At 44.2% G+C, this 12,791-nt stretch overlaps 1 protein-coding gene across 2 annotated transcripts in view; it reads left to right on the top strand.

The window, feature by feature from the left end:
- Window positions 1-12,791, top strand: part of scai (suppressor of cancer cell invasion) — a 181,238-nt gene that overhangs the window by 102,899 nt on the left and 65,548 nt on the right. For both annotated transcript variants that reach the window (XM_060841078.1, XM_060841077.1), the window contains 3 exons: window positions 3,289-3,387; window positions 4,939-5,091; window positions 10,115-10,216. In XM_060841078.1, the coding sequence (XP_060697061.1) occupies window positions 3,289-3,387; window positions 4,939-5,091; window positions 10,115-10,216 (354 nt within the window). The remainder of the gene's footprint in view (window positions 1-3,288; window positions 3,388-4,938; window positions 5,092-10,114; window positions 10,217-12,791) is intronic.

Raw genomic sequence — 12,791 nt, 5'->3', positions numbered from 1 at the left:
AAGTATACAAAGAATGAAATTAGAGTATTTCCTAATTTCTAATCAGCTACTTGTGTGAGTCATTTCAACACATCACCTGAATTTTCAGATGTTCTCATTTAACAGAAGCCTACTTTCTGCTACTTTAAAAATCCTGATGCATTAATTTGGGTTTGGGTTTGGGTTTTGACATTAATCTTGCATTACTTAATAAAATGTGTATAAAATAAATTCAACTATGTATGGATTCATGATTATTAAATAGGCATGGGCAAAAAGAGGCCACATATGCAGCAGAGTGCCCATGATCTTTTTTCCCTTTGTCCTTGAAGAAGTTGTGGTTTCCTAATAAATGATTAAATTTTTCTAATTAATTCTCCATATTCCGAGTTACGCATTTTTCCACAATTTTAACTCTTCTTATTCTTTCTTCGGATGTGGGCATCATTGATCAGCGTTTGTTGTCCATCCATTATTGCCTTTGAGAGGATCGTGGTGAGCCACTGTCTCCTTGGATCACTACAGTTCATTTGGTGGTCATACACCCACATTAATGTCGTTAGGGAGTTCCAGATTTTTGATGAGCATCAATAGAGAAATGGTGATATAGTTTCAAGTCAGCATTGGAGGTTGTCAGTTTGGTAAGTGCTGTTGAAGGTTGCATGATTTGTTGCAGTGTATCTTGCCATTGTGCACTGACAGAGAGAGAATGAATGTTTACAATGGTGATGGGGTTGAAAAGCGCAGCAGGCCAGGCAGCATCCGAGGAGCAGGGGAATCGACATTTCGGGCATAAGCCCTTCTTCAGGAATGAGGCTGGTGTGTCAAGTGGGCTGAGATAAAAGGTTGGAGGGGAGGGGTCCTGGGAATACGATAGGTGGAAGGAGGTGAGGGTGAGGGTGATAGGCCGGAGAGGGGATGGGGGCGGAGAGATTGGGAAGAAGATTGCAGGTCAAGAGGGCGGTGCTGAATTCGGTGGTTGGGACTGAGATAAGGTGGGGGGAGGAAAAATGAGGAAGCTAGAGAAATGTACATTCATCCCGTGTGGTTGGAGGGTTCCTAGACGGAAGATGAGCTGCTCTTCCTCCAGGCGTTGTGTGGCCAGGGTCTGGCAATGGAGGAGGCCAAGGACCTGCATGTCCTTGGCGGAGTGGGAGGGGGAGTTAGTGTTCAGCCATGGGGCAGTTGGGTTGGTTGGTACGGGTGTTCCCTGAAATGTTCCGCAAGTAGGCGGCTGTCTTCCCAATGTAGAGGAGACCACTACAGTAAATGATGTGTGTGGAGGTGCAGGTGAATTTGCGACAGATATGGAAGGATCCATTGGGGCCTTGGAGGGAGGTGTAGGGGGGAGGTGTGGGCGCACCTCTGCCCTTGAACCCCGCCCCTCCAATCACCACCAGGACAGAACCCCACTGGTCCTCGCCTTCCACCTCACCAACCTCCTGGAAATATTGCATCATCCTCCGTCATTTCCGCCATCTTCAAACAGACCCCACCACCAGGGATATATATCCCTATCAGCATTCCAGAGAGGCCACTCCCTCCGCGACTCCCTCGTCAGGTCCACACCCCCCCCACCAACCCAACCTCCACTCCTGGCACCTTCCCCTGCAACCGAAAGAAGTGCAAAACTTGCGCCCACACCTCCCCCCTCACCTCCTTCCAAGGCCCCAATGAATCCTTCCATATCCATCGCAAATTCACCTGCACCTCCCCACACATCATTTACTGTATCCGCTGCACCCGATGTGGTCTCCTCTACATTGGGGAGACAGGCCGCCTACTTGCGGAACGTTTCGGGGAACACTTCTGGGACACCTGCACCAACTAAATAACTGCCCCGTAGCTGGACATGCAGGTCCTTGGCTGCCTCCATCGCCAGAACCTGGCCATACAACGCTTGGAGGAAGAGCACCTCATGTTCCGTTTAGGAACCCTCCAACCACACGGGATGAATGTACATTTCTCTAGCTTCCCCATTTCCCCTCCCACACCTTATCTCAGTCCCAACCCCCGAATTCAGCGCCACCCTCTCGACCTGCAATCTTCTTCCCGACCTCTCCGCCCCCACCCCCTCTCCGGCCTATCACCCTCACCCTCACCTCCTTCCACCTGTTGTATTCCCAGCACCCCTCCCCAAATTCCACCCCCCCACCTTTTATCTCAGCCTGCTTGGCACACCAGCCTCATTCCTGAAGAAGGGCTTATACCCGAAATGTCGATTTTCCTGCTCCTTGGATGCTGCCTGGCCTGCTGCGCTTTTCCCTCACCACACTTTCCAACTCTGGTCTCCAGCATCTGCAGTCCTCACTTTCTCCCAATGGTGATGGGGTGCTGATCAAGCAGACTGCTTTGTCCTGGATGCTGTCAAGCTTCTTGAGTGTTGATGGGTCTTCATTCGTCTAGGCAAGTGGGGAGAATTGCATCACACTGCAGCTAATTCCTTGTAGATGATGGATAGGCATTGAGGATTTGGGAGTTGAGTTACTTACCACAGAATTCTGAGTATCTGACCTGCTCTTTTGGACACAGTATTTCCATGGCTGGTCACAGTCATCACCAGGATGTTGACAGTGGATGATTCAGGGATGGTAATGTCTTTTGAATTTCAAAAAGAACTGCTGAATTTCTTTCTTGAAATGGTTGTAACCTAATGTCTGTGTGACTTGAATGACATTTGCCTTTTTCCTCAGCCCAAGTCTGAATGTTGTCCAGGTGTTGCTTCATATCAACACTGACTGCTTCAGCATCTGAGATGTTGGAAATGGTGCTGACCATTCTGTAACCATCACTGAATATCTGTGCTTTTGACCTTTGATGGAGGGAAGGTTATTAATGTAGCTGAAATTGCACAGGCCTAGGACGCTGTTCTAAGGAACTTCTGCAGTCATGTCTTTGGATTGAAATGATTGATCATCAACAATTACAACCTTTTTCAGCTAGATATGACTCGTAGAATTTTGTCCTTTTGGCTTGTTATGACAACCAACGATTGTTTCATGGTGGTCATTACTGAGACCAGTTATTTTTTATGAAAAATTTCCAGATTCATTAATTTAGTTTAAATTGCATCATAGCAACTGATGGAATTTAAATTCATGTTCCCAGCTTTCAGCCTGGGCCTCTGAAAAGCTAGTACAGTGATACTGCCACCACCACTTCATTGTACACACACCCATTTTTAGTTTAACCACAACAAAGCACGAAAACATGGTATCTGCTGTTTATTCTTACTTGGCTGATTTTTAACAACGTTGAACCATTTGTAGCTCCATATTTGACACTAAACATAGTTTATAATTTTAACAGGAGCTATCTGATGAAATTGAAGATTATACACATCGGTTCAATACTGAAGATCAGTTAGAATGGAATCTTGTGCTCCAAGAGGTAGCAGCATTTGTTGAGGTCTGTTTAATAGTGATCTGGAATTATTGGAACATATTGTAAGCATGAAAATAAGTTATTCTATTGCCATGTAATTTCTGTTTAAAATTACTGACTACATACTTGTCATTTGGCTAACTTTACAAATTGTTTTCTGTTAATGTTGATGGATATGCATTATTGAAAAGTTTAGTTGGTTAAGTTTATTCTTAGTACGGTATGATCCTAATAGAAAGTTGATAGAATCTGTCCAAATATCAGTGCGAGTCACTGTTTGAAATTATATGGAATCTTTTTTATGTTTATTGTCAGGCTGTTGGAAGATTTGCTAATTTATAGGGCAAGAAGGACGGAAGTATATTGAACTGCTCCAATAATTGAAATTCACATACTGGCTATCCAGCAGCATTGTGCATTATTCCTGATTTGATATATGAAGGGAAATGAAATTTTGTGTCACCTGAGTTTGACTCATTATGATTTCACTGTAGCTAAGTGATCGATAGGAGGTAAAGATCAAATGGGGCATGTAAAATAGAATAGAATGAAAACTTTGCCTCGTTAAGTTAACATATACTAATTTCCAACCTTGATTTAAATTCTATATGGCAAGTTATTTTTGTATAAGTCCATTTGAACCCCATTAAGGTTTTAAGAAGTGTAAAAATAATTGACTAGAAATTGTTTATGTCCTAAAAATAATTTGGATTAGAACTGTTCTCTGAAGTGTGAGATGTCAAATAGTAATAGGTCAATTCACTGCAGCATATCTAAAGTTAAAATTAAATATTCCAGTGGAACAATGAGCCCTTGTAATATCTTACCCAGTTTTCCTTCTTGACCTTTTTAGAAAATAATCTTATTAGAATCAAGAAGTAATCATTGTTAAGTAATCTTGAATATTTTATGCCAAAAGTTTAGGTGGTATGAACAATATTCAATGTATTCCACTTTTGATTCTTCAGTATAGTATTTCTGTAACTTGTATTGCCAAAATAGTTACATATATCGATTTATGGCTGTACTATTCTTCTTTAAAAGCTTGAGAGTGGCATTTAAATTTGTGAAGACAGTATCCTTTTACTTTTCTCTTTTTGATTGTGGACTGAAATGGAAAAAGGACTGTTTTAAAAAGAAAGGATTACTGCACTTTTTAAAAGCAAGTTATCTGTATACAGCTTTTCAAACAAAAACAAGAAAATCTATCACTGTAATTTTTATGATCACTATACAAAATACTTATTGGCAATTTGAAAAAAAACTTTGAAATTAATGGGGTGTGAGAAGGGACATGCTCCTTGAAACTTCCTTGTATGACTAATAATATTTAGACTAGGTTTTTAAATTATTTAATTATGTCGTAAAGGAATTGGCTTTGTGAATTTTGTCTTTCTTAAGTGAAGTCATTTGGAAAAATTGAACTTTGAAGGAAAATAATTTTGATCAAATTCCTAGAAGCATCATGTTAACTAACCTAAAATGATGGAATGCAGAATTAAGTCTACTATCTGGTTTAGTTTTTGCACTATATTAATCCAAGTTTAAATGTTGTTTGACCTATTTTTTTTATAGGCAGATCCTGTGATTGTGTTAAATGACGATAACAGTATTGTGGTAACCTCAAATCGCTTGGCAGAGGGAGTAGTCCCACCACTGGAACAAGGCATGGTAGCAGGCCAGCTGGCGCTAGCAGATGCACTAATCGTCGGAAACTGTAGCAGTCAGGTATTTCTTTTTCTATTGATTAGATTAGATTACTTAGTGTGGAAACAGGCCCTTCGGCCCACCAAGTCCACACCAACCCGCCGAAGCGCACCCACCCAGACCCATTCCCCTACATTTGCCCCTGCACCTAACACTACAGGCAATTTAGCGTGGCCAATTCACCTAACCTGCACATTTTTGGACTGTGGGAGGAAACCGGGGCACCCAGAGGAAATCCAGGCAGACACGGGGAAAATGTGCAAACTCCACACAGTCAGTCGCCTGAGGCAGGAATTGAACCCAGGTCTACTGGCGCTGTGAGGCAGCAGTGCTAACCAAAGTACATCATCTTACTGTTATTTTAGTTTTTAAGTTTTGGATAGTATCCTGGTCTGTATGCATATTTAGATATGAAGTTCATTTTATCAATAACTACCCTGGGCTGGATATTACACTTGCTGAAAATGTGTTGCTGGAAAAGCGCAGCAGGTCAGGCAGCATCCAAAGAGCAGGAGAATGAAGAAGAACTCGTGCCCAAAACGTCGATTCTCCTGCTCTTTGGATGCTGCCTGACCTGCTGTGCTTTTCCAGCAACACATTTTCAGCTCTGATCTCCAGCATCTGCAGTCCTCACTTTCCCCTTGGATATTACACTTCACTGTCAGCAGGTTTGAAGGCAAGTGCATCCTGCTCTCTACCCACCCTTAATGTGCCAAATATTTTATCAGAAACTAAATCAGAAATGGCTGGAAAATCTCAGGTCTGACAGCATCTGTGGAGAGAAAGCGGAGTTGACATTTTGGATCCAATGCTGCCTCTTCAGAATTCTGTTGTGGTTAGGAAAAGGTTGGTTGGGGGAAGGAGTAAACCTTTGGTGGAGATGGAGCCTAGAGAGAGAGAGAAAAATAGTTGGGCAGACAAAGGAATTGGTAACGGTCAGTCTGGGAGAATCTGTAGTTGCTAATGGGGACCATTAGTAGTTGACAATAGGTTGTTGATGGTAGCAGCCCGTGTGATGACAAGGTGAAATTGGGGACTGCAGATGCTTAACGATTAGTCGAAAACTGGTGCTGGAAAGCACAGCCTGTCAGGCAGTATGCAAAGAGCAGGAGAGTCGATATTTCAAGCATGAGCTCTTCATCAGGACTGAGGGGGTGGTCTAAAGGGGCTGAGAGATAAATGGGGGCGTGGACAGTGGCTGGAGGTTGGGAGGGAAAGGTAGCTTGGAATGCAATAGGTAGAAGAAGATGGGGGTGATAGTGATAGTTCGGAGAGGAGGGTGGAGTGGACAGGTGGGAAGGAAGATAGATAGGTAGGACAGTTCAAGAGGACGGAGCTGAGTTGAAGGTTGCATCTGGGATAAGGTGGGAGGAGGGGAAATGTGGAAACTGGTGAAATTTATCCCATGTAGTTGGAGTATCCCAAGGCAGGAGATGAAGCGTTCTTCCTCCAGGCGTTGGGTGGCTAGAGTTTGGTGGTGCAGGAGGCCAAGGGCTTGCATGTCCTTGGCTAAATGGGAGGGGAGTTGAAATATTTTGTCACAGGGCAGTGGGGTTGTTTAGTGCATGAGTCCCAGACATGTTCTCTGAAATGTTCTGCAAGTTGACATCCTGTCTCCCCAGTGTAGAGGAGAGAGACATTGGGAACGTAGGACGCCAGCTTGTATTTTGTCTAGATGGAACATGAGACTTAATTCGCATCAAGTTATCCAAGTGGTCTGTATCTGGACCTGGATTTAATTCATCAGTCTAAATCCACTCTAATCCATCACTTGGTGCCTGAAATGTTGCACAAATATCCAGAAGAATGTGCATCCTTTGAAAGTGGATATCTTTTAGAGCATATTGCACCAAATCACTGACTGTCTGAATGCAATTGGTCTTGGCTTTTCCCACAATCATAAATTTGAAATCAGTGCATTGGTCCCATATCTTTTGTGGCCACATTTTTTATTCATAGTTTGGTATAAGAATTGAATATTTTCATCAGTTGCTAAACACATTCTATTCCAAATTCTTAATCCATTCTCTTGCGATTAATCAAATACGTGACACTTCAATAATTTCTCTTCTGGAATTTTGCTATCCAGATGGTCACATTGCTGTTGAATAAATAAATGGCAGTCACCATTCCTTCACCGTCGCTGGTCAAAATCCTGGAATTCCCTCCTTGAGGACATTGTAGGTCAACCTGCAGCAGGTGGAATGCAGCAGTTCAAGAAAGCAACTCCCCACCACCTTCAAGGACAACTAGGGATGGGCAATAAATGCTGGCTAGATAATGGTGCCCACGTTCAATTAGTGAATTAAAAAATGTGTCACCTTCACTGTCCACAGCAGCCAGAAACTTGTTATCTTCGCAGACAATTTACCTAGATATCAAGTCTTCTGTTTATCAATCTTGGCCTCTGTAAATTGCTTTGTAGATTTCTTTGAAAGAATTTGCAAAATGATGCCAGTTCACCAAGAATGTTGTTCAAAGCTTTCAATGCCATATGGTTATTATAGCTTTGAGAGCTTTTTCAGGCAATATTTCATTGGATTGTTGGACTTATTCAGTTGTTATGAGCAGTAGTTGATCAAGACATTTTAGTTTAGCATTTGTGTACTTACTGCAAAGACTCTTCATAGGCACCTCCTTCAAAATGCCAATGCATCACATTTTGTGACTTGGGCAAATATTTCAAATCGTCCTTTCTTCACGCTTGACCTGCTAAACATTTTGTATATGCTGTTCTTTTGAAGCATTTCAGTATCCTACATAATTGAGACCTACTTCTAAACATCATTAGTTCTAAGACCTTCTCTGTGAGCAGTTCAATGCTGTTAAGACAAATGCTTGATTTCCTGTTGCAACATTCCGCTTCTTAATTTTTCTTCCAAGCTCCATCTGATAAAAACATCAAATCTTCTGTAAATCAAGCTCACTGTTCACATAGATTGCTTGATTGCTGTCACAATGGAGATGCTATTACAAGCAGTCAGTTTCAAAATTCCTGCAAAGATAAGCAAGTTTGAATTCTGGTCAAAGCTTGATGTACAAAATCATTACTTTTTTTTTGCACTGAAATATCTGTACTCTCGTTTACAATTCATCCAGGAACTGATACTGTAGGATAAAGTTTCTGCACTCCACAAATTCAAAGGTGCTGTACTTGCAGTTCTCAGTAATTGCTGTATACTTTGCTACATGATCATCAATGTCTTGCATAGAAAGCCTGGATGCATTCATCTTTACTGCAAGTACGTCATTATCAATTAGAAATTTAATCATATCCCAATTGATCATCTTGCTTGTGCAATGTATGCTCCACCCTCATCTTATAAACTCCTAGTGTTTTGGTAAGCATTCAAAAAAATTCCACCTTTCTTGTGATTTTTGTATACTTTTCTAGTTCAAACACTGCTTTTGGTAGTCCAATTTCCATTCAAACCAATTTTTCCAGGGCTGAACTTAACTGTAAGGTTTGCTTTAGAGTTGTGAAACTGACCATGTCCCATGGACTAAGTGAAGATCTCACTGATTTCATGCCTTTTTAATGTGTCCAAGGTGTTCCCAGAAAGCCATACCTCCTTGAAATGTGCACGGGATTTCTTGTCAATGTAGCTTAAAGACTTTGCTGCTTTTCTTTTGGACATGCATTAAACTTGTCAGGAAAAGTTTAGAAAAAAGTTTAAAAATATGAAAGGAAAATGTAACTTGGTACATGTGTTATGTTCTTCTGGGATGTCCATCTACTTTCTGGACCCTGGGCTGCCTGAACTTTCTGATCTCTGCAGACTGTCAACTCCCTGATCCTAGAACTTTTGAGTTGTGGTCCTGTTTCTTTTCCCTGAGCCATTCATCCATTACTTCCCTGATTTGAACTAGCGTTCGATTTGAAGCTAGAAACTCAGATGCCATAGAAGTGGCTGCATGAGTTCGTGGTTCAGAAAACTTGGGCTCTGTGTCCACAGGGAGTGTGGAGATCATGGGATGTCACCAAGTTTTTTTTTGTTCCATTGCAGGACTACATGTGTATGCAGATTACAAGAAATTTTGTACAAGGAATAACCTAGGGGAGAAAAAATGCCAATAAGTGATCTCAAAAGCAATGATTGTCCACAGAACAATGTTCAATAGGCAGAATTAGATTAGATTCCCCATAGTATGGAAACAGGCCCTTCGGCCCAACAAGTCCGCACCGACCCTCCGAAGGGGAGTCCCGCCCAGGCCCATTTCCCTCTGACTAATGCACCTAACACTATAGGCAATTTAGCATAGCCAATTCACCTGACCTGCGCATCTTTGGACTGTGGGAGGAAACTGGAGCACTGGGGGAAACCCATGCAGACACTGAGAGAATGTGCAAACTCCACACAGTTACCTGAGGCTGGAATCGAACCTGGACCCTGGTGCTGTGAGGCAGCAGTGCTAACCACTGAGCCAGTTGAGAATTGATCTCACTAATATGAAGGCAATCTAGGAAAGAGATTGCTAAAATAAAAATAGGTTGACACAAGTAACCAGTTGTCAGAAATCTTAAAAGAGAAATGCTTGTCTCAAAACAGTGTTTTAGATGGAGGAGCATCAAGAGGAGGGCCATCTTGAATAATGATTAGAACATGGAATATTATGTTTTAAGAATATTGTCATTTTTTTTCTTGAATTGCTTTGTAATTACTTCTGCATGTGGATTGTTTTTCTTATGAAGTACAAGACATTTGAGAGCTGTTAATGATTGGGTATATTGTAATGTGTGACATAGAAAAGAAAAACCTGTTTTACGTTTTTGATTAGATTTAGAATATCATAAGTTCAGAATTTAAAAAAAGAACACTGTCTGATTAGTCATCTTTAGGTTTGTTATTGTCTTTATTTAAGGTTATGTATTACAGGTAATTCATGTTAATTGTCTAAGAGCATAGGGAGTATAATAACATGAGGTGGGAGGAGCAGAAAGACTAAATACGTAAATTCTATCCTCCAAGAATTGTATCTTGTTTTTCTGACTCACTGTTTTAGATCCATTTTGATAGTTCGATTCTCTTTTTTTTAATTTTAGGTTAAATTCAGTGAGTTAACTATTGACATGTTCAGAATGTTGCAGGCTTTAGAACGGGAACCCATTAACCTGGCTTCGCAATTAAACAAGACTGGATCACAGGTGCGTGAAGGCAGCTGAAATTTTAGATGATTTGTTGAACATGGAAACTAGTTCTAAATTGTATAATAAATTAAACCTGAGCCAAATGAAGCTATTTTCTTTAGATATTGATTTAAGCAAATCATGTTTATCGGGATTTTATGTCATCAACTTCATGCAGAGCATATATTGACATTACATGGTTATAAAGGATGGAAACTTGTAGGGATGTAGGCGCCATGAACTTGAGATGTGTGGCAGAATCAAACAGGAAATTTACCCGAAGATTTTAACCTACTGCGAATCCTCTTGCAAGGATGCCTTCCTTGAAGAAGCTCTCTTCCTCCCTCTACAAGGATTTCAGTGAGTCTCTCTCTCACTGCACCCCCCAGGTCATCTCCTCTGCACAGAAACTCTTCAGCCACGTTCTCAAACAGACTCGCTACCACAGCCACATCTCCTTCCTCAGCACCTGCCTACGGAACCGACTGATCCCACACGGATTCTGAACTACATTCCAACCATCAAAATTTGGACCCAACCAGGACAACCTGTACCTACAACAAATCCGAAGCCTCAGCATCAGACCTCCCTCCGGATCCTCCGCTCCACCCTTGCAGCCATGCGTCGCTACCTACGTTCCCTGCAATCAGCCCTACCCCAGCTCAGGACAACACTCTCACAGACCTGCAAAGGACCTCTACTGTTCTTCATCTACAGAAGAATCCACACACTAAACAAACGGTTCTTCCTAGCCATATCAGAAATTAAAGACAGTAAGTACCGAAAACGTTCATGTACTTACCCCCACACTCGTGGTTCCTCAACTGTTCCAGAATCTTCTATCGGTCTGTCGGATGCCATTACACATGTGGCCGCTACAGCGCCCGCGGCACCAACGGCCGCTGCCGACCGTGACGTCACTTCCGCCCCCACCGACCTCGGAGCCTCTGCGATCGCCGCCCAAACAACCGCCCCGGCGATCACCGCACAGACAACCGCTTCCACAATCGCCAGGAAGATCGCCGACGGACCCGCGACCCCCGCGGCTACCGGGAATGACTACGGTTCTTTCGCCACAACCATTTCCGCCCCTTCGGTTGCCGTCGCCGCAGCCACTTCCGCCCCCACTGACATCACTAACCTGCAGGACCACAATGCCTCAGGTTTCTCCGCCCCCACGCCGTCTTTCGTCACTACACGTAACCCCGCCCTCACGCAAACCTTCGTCACCATGCATAACCCCGCCCCCACGCCGACTTTCGCCACCACACGTAACCCCGCCCCCACGCTTATTTCCGTCACGACGCATGACCCCGCCCCCACACTTGACCCCGCCCCCACACCAAGCAACGTCACCACGTCTAACCCCGCCCCTACATCGATCTCTGTCCCCGCCCCTAACCCCACCCCCGCCCCCAGCTCCAGTCCCACACCAGGTCCTAGCTCCCAGCCTTGCCGGATCTTCACCATCCCTCCAGACCTCCCCCTCTCTGAGGATGAAAGATCAGTCCTCAGCAGAGGCCTCACCTTCATTCCCCTACGCCCTCGAATCAATGAGTTCAACACGCGGCGAGATATTGAACAATTCTTCTGCCGCCTTCGCCTCCGTGCCTACTTTCACAACCAAGACTCCCGCCCACCCTCTGACGACCCCTTCTCCCGCCTCCAACGCACCCCATCCACCTGGACACCCCGTGCTGGCCTCTTACCCGCCCTCGATCTATTTATAGCCAACTGCTGCTGCGATATTAACCGACCCAACCTGTCCACCCCTCTCACCCACTCCAACCTCTCACCCTCAGAACGTGCAGCCCTCCACTCCCTCCGCTCCAATCCCAACCTCACCATCAAACCGGCAGACAAGGGAGGCGCGGTAGTAGTTTGCGCACCGACCTTTATATCGCTGAGGCCAAACGCCAGCTCGCGGACACCTCCTCTTATCGCCCCCTCGACCACGACCCCACCTCCCACTACCAAACCATCATCTCCCAGACCATCCATAACCTCATCACCTCAGGGGATCTCCCATCCACCGCCTCCAACCTCATAGTCCCACAACCCCGCACCGTCCGTTTCTACCTCCTGCCCAAAATCCACAAACCTGAATGCCCCGGCCGACCCATTGTCTCAGCCTGCTCCTGCCCCACCGAACTCATCTCCGCATACCTTGACACGGTTCTGTCCCCTTTAGTCCAAGAACTCCCCACCTACGTTCGGGACACCACCCACGCCCTCCACCTCCTCCAGGATTTTCGCTTCCCCGGTCCCCAACGCCTTATTTTCATGATGGACATCCAGTCCCTGTACACCTCTATCCCCCATCACGAAGGACTCAAAGCCCTCCGCTTCTTCCTTTCCCGCCGCACCAACCAGTACCCTTCCACTGACACCCTCCTTCGACTGACTGAACTGGTCTTCACCCTGAATAACTTCTCTTTTCAATCCTCCCACTTTCTCCAAACTAAAGGAGTTGCCATGGGCACCCGCATGGGCCCCAGCTATGCCTGTCTCTTCGTAGGATATGTGGAACAGTCCATCTTTCCATTTCTATCTCAGGTGACCGACTCAACACAGACATCGTCTATAAACCGAC

This window comes from Hemiscyllium ocellatum, chromosome 21, assembly GCF_020745735.1.
Source record: "Hemiscyllium ocellatum isolate sHemOce1 chromosome 21, sHemOce1.pat.X.cur, whole genome shotgun sequence".
NCBI lineage: Eukaryota > Metazoa > Chordata > Chondrichthyes > Orectolobiformes > Hemiscylliidae > Hemiscyllium > Hemiscyllium ocellatum.
This window is presented reverse-complemented; position numbering and strand designations above follow the sequence as displayed.